Source organism: Bombina bombina, chromosome 4 (genome assembly GCF_027579735.1).
Source record: "Bombina bombina isolate aBomBom1 chromosome 4, aBomBom1.pri, whole genome shotgun sequence".
Lineage (NCBI taxonomy): Eukaryota > Metazoa > Chordata > Amphibia > Anura > Bombinatoridae > Bombina > Bombina bombina.
The window spans coordinates 902,585,688-902,603,420 of record NC_069502.1 but is presented as its reverse complement, the minus strand read 5'-3'; the positions used below and the strand labels follow the sequence as shown (position 1 = coordinate 902,603,420).

General features: G+C 39.3%; 1 protein-coding gene across 1 annotated transcript in view; it reads left to right on the top strand.

Moving 5' to 3' along the window:
- VTA1 (vesicle trafficking 1) overlaps positions 1 to 17,733 on the top strand; it is a 725,433-nt gene that overhangs the window by 172,738 nt on the left and 534,962 nt on the right. The window contains exon 2 of the mRNA XM_053711824.1: positions 10,766 to 10,860. Coding sequence (XP_053567799.1) covers positions 10,766 to 10,860 — 95 coding nt within the window. The remainder of the gene's footprint in view (positions 1 to 10,765; positions 10,861 to 17,733) is intronic.

Below are 17,733 nucleotides of genomic sequence, written 5' to 3'. Positions count from 1 at the left end.
CACAGCTTGTTCCACTAGATCAGTTTTTACTTCTTGAGCCTTCAAAAATTAAGCTTTATTGGAACAGCTTAGGCCTTCAAAAATTAAGCTTTATTGGAACAGATTTGCAAAGCTGCAACCTGGTCTTCCTTACACACATTTTCCAAAATGTTATTTTTATGTATTTGGAAGTCTTTTTTTAAGCAGGGAAGTCCTACATGCTGCAGTGTCTGGCAAATAGGAACTGCCTTTTTCCTTTGTCCCACCTTTTCCTTATCGTTGACTCCACAGCTTGGATATTCAACCCCACAAATCAAGGCTCATGGACTCTCAACACATTATGAAAGAAGATATAATTTATGCTTACCTTATAAATTCCTTTCTATTATGGTGGTCAGAGTCGACAAGACCCCGCCCAGTTTCATTTTATTTTTTGGTGGCATTTTTTTTGCACCTCTTCATCCCCTGCTTTGTCTTTCCTGAAAAGGCTCTGTTATTAGTAATTGGGGTTACTTATTTGTATAGGGAACATTTACTTGGGCACTTGTAATGCCTGTGAAACATCCTGAGTAGATGAGCTCGCCATACCTCTATTTATTGCTGAAATTATATCCTAGGTTGAACTGCTTTGGCATATGATGGAATGGGAGATGAATGCACAGCAGACAAACTGCTATGAACCAAAATCTTTAAGTGATATTTCCAGCCTACAGAGAATTCAGGCTGTTCTGAGGGCAAAGAGGTCTCCCACCGAGCATTAGAGATGTATAATTGAGTGTATGTAAGGGACTTAATGTCATTATAGCTGTGGTTTAGTTTAGTTATTCGTAGTAAAACAGCTTTGCATTATACTTTATTTTCCGCATTTTCACGTAATTTAGCTCTTAACATTGTGGATTTTTTTAATTTTCTGACCTGGATATGCACACTGCAGACTTCTGCTAAATGTCCCTAAATGGCTTTAGCAGATAACTGCAAAACGATTAACTTAATGCTAATTTGACGGTCGTGGCCAGTCTTGTTATCTGCAGTGGTGGGTCGAGTTTGGCTATAGAAAAAGAACTGCAGCAAACAAGATATTAATTTGTTTTAAAGTGTTTATTTGTTTATAGCAAGACAACAGAAATGTCTTCCAATTACAAGATGTATGCTGTCCCTAAATTGCCAAGTATACAAGATTTCAGTTTGCTGCACCATAAAATATATATTTTTAAATATAAAAATTATATGCTAGAATAAGTTAATAGAAAATAAGATAGCAGCAAAGCTCAATAATCCCTCTACAAAGAGATTATAAAAATATGAAAAATAGATATAGATCAAGCCTGGTGCAGAACAGGATGCTTTTGTTGGTGGAGTGACGATACCATGGTAGTACATGCTACTTTAAAGCTGGAGGATATTGTCCTTAACCACCAAGGATGTATCAGGCATGTCCTCTAAAAAGTGTCAGTTAATGACCAAGGACGTGCCTGACATGTCCTCCAGGGTTTCAAGCGCTGGAAGCGATCGTGAACACTTCCAGGCGCTTTCAGGGTATTGCAGTGATGCCTCGATATTGAGGCATAACTGCAATACCCTTTTCCTTCTTAATACAGGGAGAGTCCACGGCTGCATTCCTTACTTTTGGGAAATACTGAACCTGGCCACCAGGAGGAGGCAAAGACACCCCAGCCAAAGGCTTAAATACCTCCCCCACTTCCCTCATCCCCCAGTCATTCTTTGCCTTTCGTCACAGGAGGTTGGTAGAGAAGTGTCAGAAGATTTTGGAGTAGTTACTTAGGAAGGGTATCTGCCCTTTGATATGGGACTGGAGTTTTAAGTAGCCTTGTCAGTCTGTCAGTGAGAGCATTGATGAAAGTTAGTCTGGAGATGCAGGGAGAGTCTTTCTGCAAAACCATCCAGACTCAGATTAACAGCTCCTAAGCAATCAGCATTGACTAGTTTTGCTGCCTGGTTTTCTTCACTCAAGTCCATGTCCGAAGCAATGCTAAAGTCTGTCAAACTTGAAGGACTATGTTTCTGTTCCACGGCATAGATTCCGGTAAGATTGTTTCATTTTTTACACATACATGCTAACGCTAGAAGACAGGGTTACAGTGGGACTTGTTTATCTTTATGCAATCAAGGGTTAATATCTCCTTAGGGTGATTGTTGAACAGTGGAGTGTTAATCATATTTATGCTGCTTATAAGTGTGAGATGTTTTTGCGCTCGTAGGCTGATATGGAACGTACAGGTTGTTTCTTTACTTTGAGAGCTGCACAGTTTTATTAAACTTGGCCTTTATCAGGGGCGGTCCTACATTGCGCACCGTGTGACCGGGAGTGGTCACGTTTTCCATTTCCTATTCCTGACCGAGTGACTATGGAGAAGGAGCTAATTTTCTCTACACTGGGTCATAGGAAGTGGTGAGTGCCCCAGCCATTGGGGGTATAGGTGCTGGTTGTTTTGTCATTGATTTATATAAAAGTTACCTAGTTATGGAGGATCCTGATGTTTTGGAGGATGATACCTGTGTATATTGTGAGGAAGCCCGGGTAATCCAGTTCTCTCAATTATGTTCCATATGCCGCAACAGGGTGTTTTCATCATCCAATGTTGAGATGTCAGATGCCACTAAGCCTTCCGCCTCTGAGGACTCTTCGTCCCGTGAGGCGTATCCCCTACATTCAGCTGATCCTACACATGCAGCTTCCCCTTGTACCACTAATCCTGCTCCTGGAGGGGGCCTTTTTCCACCAGACGTTACTGCGCAGTTCCGTATGGCGATGTCTGCGGTTTTAGCCGTTTTGCCTTGTATGGCTACGCACAAAGGAAGGGTTAATCCATGCACTCCTGCCCAGGGGGCATCATGCAAATTGACGGTTGTATCCGATCAGTCATCTGAGGATGCGTAGTATCTCAGAGCCCTAAGTCAGAGGGCGAATTTGATTAAGGCGGGGAGGGATAGAGATCCTTTTCCCTTTGTCTATATTTTGTTTTTTATTAAGATTCCCAGTTCTGGACTCTTTAGAACGGTTGTGTTGTTGCCCATCCCTATTTGGCTAACATTTTTTGTGCACTTGCCTATCGTTTTACTTTTCTGTTTGGGGGTAGTTTAATCTTAGAGCTATGGATTAATAGAGGAAACTCCTTTCATGAGGATATTTCCTCATGTGGGATATTTGTATACTATCAACTTGGGGGCTTCCTATTAAAGCATCTTTGTCTCGTTTCGAGGTGACATTCCCTCAATATTTTCCAGAAAGATTTTAGACATTGGAGCTTATAATTCTTTTATCTGTGGCTTTCACAGTTGTCTAGCCCCAAAGCTAGGGCTTCCAGATTTTCTGTTCAGGCCTTGATCCGCTCTGACTGATATAGCTTTAGAATCTAATTTTTTCGCTATTCCGTTTGAGAGAGAACGAATCTGAAAGACATATTTTCTTTGTTTCATTCTTTCATTGCGGTTGAGCCCAGCATCAGAGCTCCTCTAAGCCTGAGCAATCCAAGTGTTTTTTTTGGGGGGGAAAGCTGACTCAGTCCTGGCAGAGCAGAGGCCCGTCGACCTAGGTTGGCAGAAGGGAGCATTCCGAGTCCTATCTTGGATCGTGTTTGGGTGAGGCTATCGCTGCTTTTCAGTCGCTTGTTTTCAGGGACGTACAGGACCATGGGTCTTGGAGGTCATAGTTAGGCTTCAATTCTCAACCTCCAAGGATTCTCTTGACCCTGTTTTCCAGACAGAGAGGGGGAAACCTCTTCAGGTGGCTGCCAGTTTTCTTCTCCTTTGGAGTCATTGTCCCGGTGTCTATCGCTAAGTGAGGTTTAAGATATTATTCAAACCGTTTTGTTTGTGGTCCCACATAGGGAGGGATTTCCCGTCCTATTTGGGCATAAGTTCTTAAGAAAGCTTATCTTGTCTCCTCGTTCCGGAAGGAGACTATATGGTCCACTCTACCCTTAGTGGGGGAAGAGCAGTGCAGGACCACTGTTGAGGAAGGATCCCATGCTTTTCATTCCCAGCAGGGAACATTCCGGTTCCTAAGGTTGATGTTTCTGGACAGACTCACTTCTGCTTCTAGAACCTTTTAGCAGTCCAGGGATTCTTGGGTAATGCCAGACTCCAGATCTAGCGGTAGCTTCTCTTGTCTAGACGATTCTGGTTCAAATCGCCTTCATCTCATCTGAAAGAGACCGCTAGGGTTTTTCATCTGTCTTCCCCATTCGGGATAATAGAATACTTGACCAGAGATTTTCTGGTGTAGGGCTCCCAGGGTAGGTTCCTGGATGCTATTTTAGTCTTCATGAACATGAGGACTCCTCTATCGGATTTGTGAAGTTCTAAGTTAGCTTCACCAAGTCATACCCTCCAGACCTCCTTTCAGGCATTGCTAGCTCTGTGTTGGTGGTATGGATTTGTCATGTGGTCCATTTCGGACTTCACTCCTTTTGTCAGGGTCCATTTCAGTCGAGGATCGGTGTATGTTGAGGCGGAGTTGTTTTTTTAATCTGTCTTAACAGATTTACCTGGACTACTGGCTGAGGGTTTCGCTCTCTTGTAGTTTTGTCCAGATCCCCTTGTCCTGAGGGACATCCTTTTTAAATCATCTGGGCAAATTTGACTTCAGTCACAAGTCCGCCAGGATGGTGAGGACATGCCAAGAGGGCATGGGTTCTGTAGACTCAGGAGGCTTTCCTCAATATTTCCTTATGGATCTTCAGGCAATTCTTTTTTGTTCTGAAGTTTAGTCTACTGGGCTAGTCCCAGTATTAGATTATAGTTTGTCTTACTCTCAGGGGTTTAGAGCTCCTTCTGAGGGGAGCGAGAGTCTCCCTAGCGGTGAGGGTAGTATCTCAGGTTTTTGGTTGTAGGCAGAGGCCCACTACTGTTCGCTATTAGCCATCTTCTCGCCGAGGGCGATCATCCGGCCCGGATGTCCTTTTTAGACATCTCCCTTATATGGGGATAAGGTCTTCACCCAAGGTTTTTATTTCGGAAGGGGACTCTGGATGCAGTTCTCAGGACGTCCTGATTTCCACATCAAAATTCCCGCAGGGGGGCCTTGGTTCAAGATCCTCAGACGGAGCTAATGAATACATTAGTGGTGCCTTGGAGGTTCATTTCCATTTTTCCTTTTTCTGCCATATCACTCCTTCCTCGAGTGGTGGCCATTAATTAGCCGGAGCTTGCGTAAGTGAAACTGATTGCTCAGTCTCGACCGCAAAGCTCGTGGTTCTCGGTTTAATGGGGATGTCATCTTCTCTTCCATGAGGGTTGCCTTGTTGCAGGAATCTGTTGGAATAGGGCCCTTTTGCTTCATCAGATATTAATTTCTGAGGCAGACTGCGTGGAGATTAACACTTAGTCTTATCCAGGGTTTCGGAGAGGTTATGGTCCTCTCCTTCCAGCACGTAGCTGGTCCCCTGTCATCTGTCTTATGGAGGACTCCTTTCTTCTGGGAAAAGTGTGGTTCATCCTAGCACACTATCAAGTCTGCAGGCTCCTTTCCTTTACTCCAGGATGTTCTCGAGAAGGGCCTCTTAGCTGGTTCATTGTTCTGACAGTTTAGCCCTGTCTGTTTACGGTGTGGAGGCTCACTGAGCTTCCGGATAAACAGTTTCTGTTTCTTTTTGTTAAGGTTACGATAAAACGAGAATGATCGGATGTTCCTCCGTGGAGCTTAGATCTTTTTCTGCCGGCTGCATCGGGCTAATTTTGAACCTATGCATGAGGTTGACATTAAGTTGTTATCTTGGAAGATTCCTTTTTCATCTACATATTGCTTCTGCATGCAGAGGTCTCTGAGTCTGCAACCTTGCAATGCGATCCTCCTTATCTGGTGTTTCTCCATAATAGGCTGTTCTACGAATCTATTTAGACTTGCCTCCTAGGCTTGTGTTGTTTCACAACTTCAATCAAGAGATTGTGGTTACTTTCTTATGTCCTATTTCTTCCTTGAAGGAAGGTTTTCCACATAGGATGGTTTCGCCCATTGAAGTTCTTCAGGCTGTTTAGGCATAGACAGATTTGTTTCTCTGTTTATTATCTATTTGGGAATCGTAAGGGTCAGAGGGCTCTTTGACTTCCTTATCTTTTAGTTGAGGAGTATCTTCTGCTTGGCATATGAGACAGCGGGACACAAGGCTCCTCAAAAGATTACGGCTCATGCTGCGAGAGCAGTGTCGTCTTTTGGGCTCTTTATAAAAGAGGCCTCTATGGATCAGATTTGTAGGGCAGCTGCCTGGGTCTTCTTACATTCTTTTTCCTAATTTTTAACACAATTTGTCTGCTACTGTGGAAGCAGCCTTCAGGAGAAAGGGTTTTGCAGGCCGTGGTGCCCTCAGAGGGGGCCCGCGCCTCCTTTTTTTTTTTTTCCTCCTGTTAGCATTCAGTGTACTCTAGATCTTGGGTATAATTTCCTACAAGTAAGGAATGCAGCTGTGGACTCTCACTGTATTAAGAAGGAAAACATAAATCGTGCTTACCTGATAATTTCCTTTCCTTCTGTACAGGGAGAGTCCACAGCTCCCGCCCGTGTTTTCCGATGGGCGGCCCTAAATTTTAGCTTATTCTTCTGGCACCTTTTTCACCCTGATATTTCTCCTACTGTTTCTTGTTCCCTCAGCAGAATGACTGGGATATGAGGGAAGTAAGGGGAGTATTTAAGCCTTTGGCTGGGGTGTCTTTGCCTCCTCCTGGTTCCAAGGTTCAGTATTTCCCACAAGTAAGGAATGCAGCATAATTTATTAATTTTACCCTCTGCATCAGCCATCTAAGGTGCCGATCGTTGGTGGGTGGGAGCCATAGCTGGGAGGCGGGTGGGCGGCCCATCGTTGGTTAAGTTTTGTATTCTGTTTGTCCATAGTGCGCGTGGGAGGCGGAAGTGCTTGCCACATTTTCATTAAATTGTATGAGAAGGAGGGAGTGGGAGGGGGGAATCAATGTTGAGCAAGGGATCTGGGAGGGGGGAGGGTATTGAGGGGGGCAGCTACACTGTTGGGGTTTTATTTATTTATTGGGGTTTTATTTATTTTAAAAAAAAGCATATTTTTTTTAACAAACTGTGTACTGGCAGACAGCTGTCTGCCAGTACCCAAGATGGCGGGAACTAGGTAGAGGGGGAGGGTTAGAGAGCTGTTTGGGGGGGGAGATCAGGGAGGGTTGGGGGCTACTGGGGGAACCAACACTGCAGAATAACTATTAAAAAAAAGCCTTTTATTTTAGTACTGGCAGACTTTCTGCCAGTACTTAAGATGGCGGTGACAGTTGTGAGGTGGGGGAGGGAAGAGAACTGTTTGAGTGAGTCAGGGAGGGATCATGGGTGGGATGTGTCAGGTGGGAGGCTGATCTTTACACTAAAGCTAAAATTAACCCTACAAGCTACATAATTAACACCTTCACTGCTGGGCATAATACATGTGTGGTGCTCAGCGGAATTTAGCGGCCTTTTAATTGCCAAAAACCACGCCAAAGCCATATATGTCTGCTGTTTCTGAACAAAGGGGGTCCCTGAGAAGCATTTGCAACCATTTGTGCCATAATTGCACAAGCTGTTTGTAAATAATTTCAGTAAGAAACCTAACATTGTGAAAAAGTGAGCAATTTTTTTTTATTTGATTGCATTTGGTGGTGAAATGGTGGCATGAAATATACCAAAATGGGCCTAGATCAATACTTTGGGTTGTCTGCTAAAAAAAATATATACATGTCAAGGGATATTCAGGGATTCATGACAGATATCGGTGTTACAATGTAACTATCGCTAATTTTGAAACAAAATGGGTTGGAAATGGCAAAGTGCTACTTGTACTTATTGCCCTATAACTTACAAACAAAAGCAAAGAACATGTAAACATTGGGTATTTCTAAACACAGGACAAAATTTAGAAACTATTTAGCATGGGTGTTTTTTGGTGGTTGTAGATGTGTAACAGATTTTGGGGGTCAAAGTTAGAAAAAGTGTGTTTTTCCATTTTTTCATCATATTTTGTAATAAAAAAAAAATTATAGTAAATTTTATCGGAATCATGAAAGAACATTATTACTTTTCATGTCCCTTCAATTACAACTTCGATTACAGCCTTTACATGTTGGATGCTGTGTTTGCTGTGTAGATACACCACAGACCGAATGGGGGTTCGATGCGGCTTATTATAAGTGCTGTCTGTTTTATGGATTTTCGTATTTGGACTGTTATATTTATATATATATATATATATATATATATATATATATATATATATATATAAAATGTGTGTATATGTATATATATATATATATATATTTGCAAGCATACCTTTTACTGGGTACTACTGATTTAAAACATATGCTTTCTTTGTTGCATGTTATAACTTTTTTACAGCTCTCCGAAGCACTTGTAAAAGATGTCTAATTCTGTTCTTGAGCTAATTAGATCGGTCTTCTCGAACTCTGACACCTATTTAGTCCATTTACATCATGTTTATTTTCCAAGATCTCACATTACTTGCATGTTTCTTCACAGTGAATGAATTGAGACTACAGCTGTTTGAAAATCTGTCACAGTACAAATTACTAAATTATGAGTATGAATAGAAAATTGTATGTGATTTCCTCGCTCATTCCTTCATTAATTAGGCTGTGCAGGATAAAGTTCCCATTGGAAATGCATGCAATAAGTTTATCTAGGGAACACATAACATTCATTCTATTAAACATTTTAAAGTGAATAATTTTTTATATAATACTGTCTTAATTGTCAAAGAAATTGTGTTTTAATTTATTTTTTATTTTAAATGTGTGTGTATGTATGTGTGATATATATATATATATATGTGTGTGTGTGTGTGTGTATGTATGTATGTGTGTGTGTGTATATATATATATATGTGTGTGTGTGTGTATATATATATATATATATATATATATATATATATATATATATATATATATATATATATATATATATATATATATAGAATCACATTGTTAAAGGGACAGTAACATCAAAATTAAACTTTTTAATGATTCATATACAAAATGTAATTTTAAAAAACTTTCCAATTTTACTTGTATTAGCAAAATTGCTTTGTTTTCTTAAAGGGACATGAAACCCAAAATATTTATTTCTTAATTCAGAGAGAGAATAGAATTTTAAACAACATTCCAGTTTACTTCTATTATCTAATTTGCTTCATTCCATAGATATCCTTTGTTGAAGAAACCACAATGTTCATGGGTAAGCCAGTCACACGACGCATCTATGTGCAGCCACCAATCAGCAGCCACTGAGCCTATTTATATATGGTTTTTAACAAAGGATATTACGAGAATTAATCAAAATAAATAATAGAAGTGAGTAGGAAAGTTGTTTACAATTGTATACTCTTTCTAAATTGTGTTTCATTGTCCCTTGAATACGCTTTGTTGATAAAGTAGGCATGGGCATTCGGATGCTTCGTTTAGCACTTCCTGTGAAAGTGCAACACACTAAGATCTAGATTTCCACAGATATTAGTGTGTTGCACTTTTGCAAGAAGAAATCTGTGCTGAATGCCAGCAGCCTCCTCCTTCCCCATTAGGGTGCTATAGAAGCATCTGAATGTCCATGCCTATTGTACAGTAAAGCTAGGTAGGCTCAGCAGCAGAATTGTACTATACTGGGAACTAGGTGAACACATTGTGTAAGCCAATGAAAAGAGGCATTTATGTGCAGCCACCAATCACTAGCTAGCTCTCAGTACTGCATTTTGACTTTATTATTCCGTTAAGAAAATAAATCAATTTACTGGGGGGGGTTTATGGAGAAGTAGATTATACCGGTCTGGCACTATTTCAGGGGCGTACATATACTGAGTTTGCCAATTGCACCACAATACATTTTGCAATGAAGTGATACCTTTGTGATGTGTATATATAAATGTGTCTTATTCACCATTTAAACATTGTTGTATGTTTCTGACAGCCAAGGGATTAAAGTGAAAGTAAATTTATCAGAGTTAAAACTCATTAACTCATTATCCCCATCTATATAAACATAATCGTCATATTTTTTTTTAATTAAAAATATTAATATCTGCATTTTTTTACTTACGTTTTTATGGAAGCTTTTTCGTCCTGACTCCTCCCATCCTATACTTCCTTGCTTTGTCAGTCTTTACGTATAGAGCGGTCCCACCCGCTCTATACGTATCATATATGCGCGTTCACATCGAACCATAACAATTGCGCATGCGCGATTTAAGAATTCTATGCGCATGCGATTGTCAATACTGCTGGGCTCCAATGCGCATGCATCTCCCTCACTTCGCAACATAGTAATGAATGAATCACGATATTGTATTCATTCATTGCTATGCTATTTGCCATGCGCGAATCGGCCACGAGCTTAGTGATTTAGAATATGCAGATTAGATGGGACGCATGCGCAGATGGGAAAATATGAAGATGACGTAGTGTCACGGCCGCCTAACGGCCAGGATTTCAGTTGGCAAAGAGAAATACGTAATAAGGAAGTAGGAACATGATAGAAAAACGGGTTGTTATTACCGAAGACGATAGTGGGTTTTTAAAACCGGTAAAACTTAGTTTTGAAAAAAAATCTAAGAAATTTGATGAATGAAAGTCCTAATGAATTGCAATCTTAAACTTAATTATGTTGAGCAAACGTTTTAACTTTACCTTCACTTTAAGACTGTTTTGTATGCTACTTGTAACCCATCAATGTCATTTCTTGAGCTCTGTCCTCAAGAAATCAATTTGCATAGAGTGCTTTTCTGTAAGCTTAGGACTTTCACTAATATTTTCTCTCTTTGCAAAATTGTAGGCCGTTTATACGCCATGCAAACTGGAATGAAGATCGATAGCAAAAGTCCTGAATGTCGCAAATTCCTTTCTAAACTTATGGATCAGTTGGAAACTGTAAGTAAGCACTTTGAACGTTTTCCTTTTTAAATTAATTTTAAAAAAATTAAAAAAAAAGGTGTGTAAGATTGCGTTCATGTAAGGAATATAGGAATCTAGCTTAAAAGCTCTTGAATAAATTGGCATTAAAGGGAAAAAAGAAAATTGTTCTTGTGTGTTAGAGTATTTTATTGTGATATTGCTTGCATATATGTTAACCCTGTGCCAAAGGGGTTAAAGGGATAAGAAATACAAAAATTTTTAACAAAAGATACCAAGAGAAGAAAGAAACTTTGATAATAGAAAGTAATTAAAAATGTTGTTTAAAATTGCATGCTCTATCTGAATCATGAACAATTTTTTTTGTTTCATGTCCCTTTTTTTTCCTGATTTAAATAGCATACAATTAAAAAAAAAAAAGCAAATTACTTCTATTATATATATTTTTTTCTATACCTAGGTAGGTAGCGTGCACCTGTGTGCAGAACCGTATACTAGCAGTTTTGCAAGAATACGTCAGAGCTCTAGATGGCAGAGCAGTGTTTGCAAAATGCAAAATATAGCATTGTTAAAAGCATTCTTGCAAAACTACTGACACATAGTGCTGCAGACGCATGCTCCTGAACCTGCCTACCTGTTTTTAAACAGAAGAAATTCCATGAGAACAAATTAAACTAGATAAAAGAAGTAAACTGGAAATTTTAAATTGTATGCTCTACCTGAATCATAAAAAGAAAGTTTTGGGTTTCATGACCCCAGAACAGCAATGCACTACTCAGACTTTACAGAGCACATCTGGTGTGAAAATTGTCATTTGTGTGTAACAAAGACACTAACTCATTATTGTAGACTTTACAGCTATATTATGTGACGTGTGGAAAAAATGTGTGCTATTTTTATATAGAACTACTAACTTTTCTATACTTAGCCATGTACACAAAGTTAATATTGGCAAATATTCCATCACCTGTTTATGTGCTTACACTTGTAAAGAATGGTAATGGTATAAAATGATACTATATTAGATACGTTTCCTTACACGTCCATCATAAACTATGTTTTTAAGTATAGAACCTTGTCAGGTTCCTTATCTTCAAATGCTTTAAATATGTTTTCATAGTAAAAAGTGGAGTTTTATTGTCCACATACTGAGCTGCTGGGATTCTATTTATATTGTTAACAAGCTTGTCATATTTAATGCTTCTGTGTGTTTGGATTGTGACTTATCCTTCACCTTAATATCCTAAATTAGATTGGAGAAAAAAATAATAGAATGGCCTTTTATATTGTGCTGCATCATAGTGAATACATTTTAGCAGAACATAATTTGTGACCAAGTGCCACTAATATGAATAAATGTATCCAATAGTATATGTAGCACTGGAAATTCTAAGGTAAATATTCAAGTTTGAATCCCCAACTGTGAGGGGCCGAGCTTCACAACAGTGGTTCAGGCCGCTCCCTTACATAGCTAAATAGAATCCATGTTAAAGTCCATAGAACAGTTATTAGCAGTTAAATCTTAGCCCGTATTGCAAAAGTAAAATCACAAGCACATGCTCTATAGCAGTTGGCTAACCATTGTGAAGAAATTCTACAATGTCTTTCATGTACTTGACAAGAGTCCATGAGCTAGTGATGTATGGGATATACAATCCTACCAGGAGGGGCAAAGTTTCCCAAACCTCAAAATGCCTATAAATACACCCCTCATCACACCCACAATTCAGTTTTACAAACTTTGCCTCCTATGGAGGTGGTGAAGTTTGTGCTTGATTTTTTATGATTTCTTCTACGATATGCCCTTCTAAGCATTCTGAAGCCCAATTCCTCTCAGAGTACAGTGTTTGTCAGAGGGATGTGAAGAGAGTATCGCCTATTGATTTCATGGTTACCCTCTCGGGAAATCTTTTCAAGGGTTCTCTGGTATTGGTCGTAGGGATTCATCTTCTACCTCCAATTTCAGATCGATATACTCTTATATACCATTACCTCTGCTGTTAGTTTTCAGTACTAGTTTAGCTATCTGTGCCCTGCTATGTTTTATTTTTTATCATGTTTCAAAGAGACCAGAAAAGAGAGTAGCTTTCCTTCAGTGTGTGCAGGATCTGGAAAACATGGGAGTTGTTATTGCAGTCCCGATGGCAGATCAGAAAAAAAGTTTATTTTCCGGTCCGTTTATTGTACCAAAGAAGGTGGGTACATTCAAACCAAGTTTTTGCTGGTTTACTAAATTTCAGAATTGACAAAATCTATCTAATTCACATAGAACAGCAGGCACAGAGGTAAAGAGAGAGAAACAGAAAAAAGGACATTGTGTGTGTGTAAATAGCTATTTTAAAGTCATGAGGACCCATAGGGATACCTTTGATGTTATTATTCATACGAATATGGGGGCAAGAACTTCCATCGTCAAGATGAACAAAATGGGAGACCACGGACATCACTGGTGGACACCGTTGTGGATAGTTAAAGGATTGGATAACATCCCATTTGCTTTTACTCTAGCACTCAGTTGGGAGTAGAGGCTGAATATCCATCTGATGATTTGGGGTCCAAAGCTGAACGTATTCAAAGTAGCCGTAAGAAACTGCCAACTGGTTCTATTGAACGCTTTTTCAGTGTCTCTTGCTATTAGCACGGACTTGATTTTGTGATATTTAGCATACGCAGTTAATTGTTAAGGCTCTTGGCGTGTTATCCCTTGCCTTACAACTCGGGACAAAACCTTCTTGATCCATGTCTATAATGTTGTCCAGTATATTGTTAATATGTTTTGCGATCATCTTGACAAAAATGTTTGTCTGTGTTCAATAAGGAAATGGGTCTATAGCTGCTAGGGTCAACTTGTGGTTTATTAGGTTTTAGAATTACAGTAATATGGGCGGTTAGCATATCTGTGGAAAACATTGGGTTGTCCTCTAGGGATTGGAATAGTTAGTAGATGCATGGCCAGTATATCTTTAAAAGTTTTATAGTATAAATTTGTGAAGCTGTCTGGTCAGGGGCCTTTACCTATTGGAAGGTCTGAAATGGCAGTTAAAATTTCATTCAGAGATATAGGATTATGTAACTCTTCGGATTTGTTGGGAGACAATTTGGGTAGTTAAGCTTCTTCCAAGTACCGAAGCATATTGGCAATATGCTTTGTGGAGGTGTCAGTGCTGATATCATATACTTGTTTGTAAAAATCGCTGAAATGATTGGTGCTGGCCTTACTGTCACAAATATAAGCATTAGAGTGTAATTTTAGTCTATGAATGTGTGTAAGAGTGGATCTGGCTTTTAGGGTTCTTGTCAAGATGGAACCGGGTCGGTTGTCCTCATAAAAGTAGGTTTTTCTAAGCATTAGAGTTTTCCTCTGAGCTTCCTTGAGTAGGATAGAGTTTAGTTATTTTCTAGTCGATAAAAGGGAATTTAAAATTTTTGTGTCCTTTAGGGTGTTTTTTTTGTGCCCTAATTCTAGGTAGTGTAACTTTGAGGTCAAATTACAGACTGTAGCAGTATAGGATTTTTTAAGGTGGGTTTTATGTTTAAAGCATTCTCCACGAAGCACCGCTATATGCTTCCCAGATGTGGAGGAGTGAGACATCAGAAGTGGATTTCATCTGAAAATACTTTTGTAGGGATGTAGTTAAGGTTTGTCGTGTAGGGTGGTGATGTAGCAGGAATTTATCTAATTTCCATATAAAAGGATGTATTGGAGAGTCTGACCAGTGCAAAATTAAGGAGATCATGGATGACCTATGTATGAGTCCATAAGGAGGAATATACTATATTGGTCTACGTACAGGTAGTCTATTCTAGTGTATATAGACCAAGGATTCTCCACGCATCAACTAAGCCTAACTGTTTAAAACAGGTATTCACTGAGTTTGGGGGATGTGAGGATGTTCGTGGATTAAACGAGGAAGAATCTAAAGTTCATTTAGATCTCCCCCCAGTATTGGTTTCCCTTTTCAGGAGTCTTGGACTAGTGTAAGAAGACGTTTAAAAAACTGGGTCCTATTAGAGTTTGGTGTATAAATGTTGACTAAGGTTAAGGGTCTATTGTATAGTAAACCTACTAAGATTAGGATTCGCCCTTCGGTGTCTGAGGTAGTATTGAGTAGTTAATAGGGTAAGTTGAAGTGAAAGAGAATTCCTACCCCGTTTCTTTTCATCTTATTGTTAAAAAAAAAAACTTAATGGGAAGTCCCTAGAGAAGAATTTTGGCTCGGCTGCCCTGGGAAATGTTTTTGTTTTTTTAACAAAGATTTTGGACCCTTTCTGTTATGTGAACCATTGCAATGCAACAGGCCTCTTAGTGGGGGTGTTTAGACCTTTAGCATTTTGGGAAATGATGTGTTGTAGTCTATTGCTCATGGTGCATGTCAGGAAGTTGTACTGTGGACTGAAAAATGTGATGTCTTACCTTTGTGATGGCTAATAATCACAGGTGGATGGTTTCTTGCCCCGGGGGCCAAAAGAGAGTAAAGAAAGGAGGACAGCACTCCTAGGATCATACAGCATTTGACAGTCACCCGGGTTCAAAGTCATAAGACACATGTACAAACAATAAACAATTCTAAACAAAGAACAAAACCCTGTAGGGGGGTATACAGTCTGTGAGCTAGAACCAGGAGGGGTCATATGGGATACACTATAGTGTCTGTGGGGGGAATGTAACAGTTAAAACTACTAATACTACTCATTTTGGGAAGCATTGTATATAAGACTCTGGGAGGAGATGGACAGGTACTGGGTTTCTGTGTTTTCCGGTAAAAACGGACCATTGCTGACGTTGGAGCTTTAGTTGGACATTTTGTTATGCCTGGCGTTCTGGGGCTGTTTCCTCCGGTTGGGGAGGTGTTGGCTCTTTATATATAGCTTCTTTGTTGTCTTTCAAAACTCTGAGAGAACAAAAAGCCCCAAAGATAAGGAACACCAAGGTTTCACAGATGGGTGGTAAGATATTTAGCCTCCTTTATGTTAAAGGGACAGTATACACTAATTTTTATATAACTGCATGTAATAGACACTACTATAAAGAATAAGATGCACAGATACTGATATAAAAATCCAATATAAAACTGTTTAAAAACTTATTTAGAAGCTCTCAGTTTAGCTCTTTTGAAAAGGGGCAGCTGGAAATCCCACTGCAAGTGGGAAATAAGACACTCCCCCTTCTTTTGCATATGAAAAGACTCTTTACACAAATAGGAGCAAGCTGGAGAAGGTAGCTGACGGTATTCTCATAAAACTTTGGGGCTTGACTAGGAGTCTGAAAATCAGAGCAATGTTATTTAAAAATAAGCAAAACTGTACATTTAAAAAAAAAAAAAAAACTTTATGGGCTATATAAATAGATCAACTACAAAACATTTATCAAAGAAAAAAATTAGTGTATAATGTCCCTTTAAGTCAGTGCAAAGGGACTAAGGTCCTCATATATTTGGAGGGTGTCACTGTTGAATTGGATAAATGTTTTCTTTCTTGGCGCTGTAAGGAGTTTTTCTTTATCTTTAAAGTGAAGGTCCATTTTGATGAACTAGTGCCCGGTTTTTAATAAAAAAAAACAATAGGTAATATTATTGAAGAAAACAGTAAAATGTCAATTTTGATGAATTAAAGTGCCCTTGTTTTTAATAGGTTTATTAAAAACCGGGCACTAATTCATCAAAATGGACCTTCACTTTAAAATTGTGGCATCTCAGTATGACGTTTCTCGGAAGAGCGGTTTCAGACTGTTTAGACCTCAAAGCTCTGTGCATTCTTTCCAGACCAGTGATATCTTCAACCTTGCCCTCCAGCAGGGAGCGGAATAGGTTTTGTAAATATTGTTGTAATGTGTTAGGGGATATGGCTTCAGGGATGCCTCTGAGTCTCAGGTTTTGTAGACGGGCCCCAGTTATCCAGATATTCTATTTGTGTCTGTAACTGTGTGATTTCAATGGTCTGCTGTTGTATTTACAGAGAGGTCAAGTTTGATGCTTCAGAAATTTCTTGTGTGTGTTCTTCAAGCTGGAGGACTCTATTTCCTAGGTCTGTAATGTCCTTTTCTTTCATGTAATTAGCAAGAGTCCATGAGCTAGTGACGTATGGGATATACATTCCTACCAGGAGGGGCAAAGTTTCCCAAACCTTAAAATGCCTATAAATACACCCCTCACCACACCCACAATTCAGTTTTACAAACTTTGCCTCCCATGTAGGTGGTGAAGTAAGTTTGTGCTAGATTCTACGTTGATATGCGCTTCGCAGCAGGCTGGAGCCCGGTTTTCCTCTCAGAGTGCAGTGAATGTCAGAGGGATGTGAAGAGAGTATTGCCTATTTGAAGTCAATGGTCTCCTTCTACGGGATCTATTTCATAGGTTCTCTGTTATCTGTCGTAGAGATTCATCTCTTACCTCCCTTTTCAGATCGACGATATACTCTTATATACCATTACCTCTACTGATTCTCGTTTCAGTACTGGTTTGGCTGTCTACTATATGTAGATGAGTGTCTTAGGGTAAGTAAGTCTTATTTTTTATGACACTCTAAGCTATGGTTGGGCACTTTATATGTAAAGTTCTAAATATTTGTCTTTAAACTTATATTTGCCATGATTCAGGATAATCAGTATTCCTTTAAAATTCAGACTGTCAGTTTCATTATTTGGGATAATGCATTTTAATTCAATTTATTTTTCTTTACCTTGAAAATTTTCAATTGATCATTTTTCCCTGTGTGCTGTTAGGCTCGCGGGAGCAGAAAATGTTTCTTTTTATTGCGTCATTCTTGGAGCTGACTTTTTTGGCGCAAAAATTTTGTCATTTCCGGCGCCGTCGTTGACGCCGGAAGTTGTATTCTGTTAACGTCAATTTTGACGCATGTGTATTCAGACATTTTTTTGCGCCAAAAAATGTG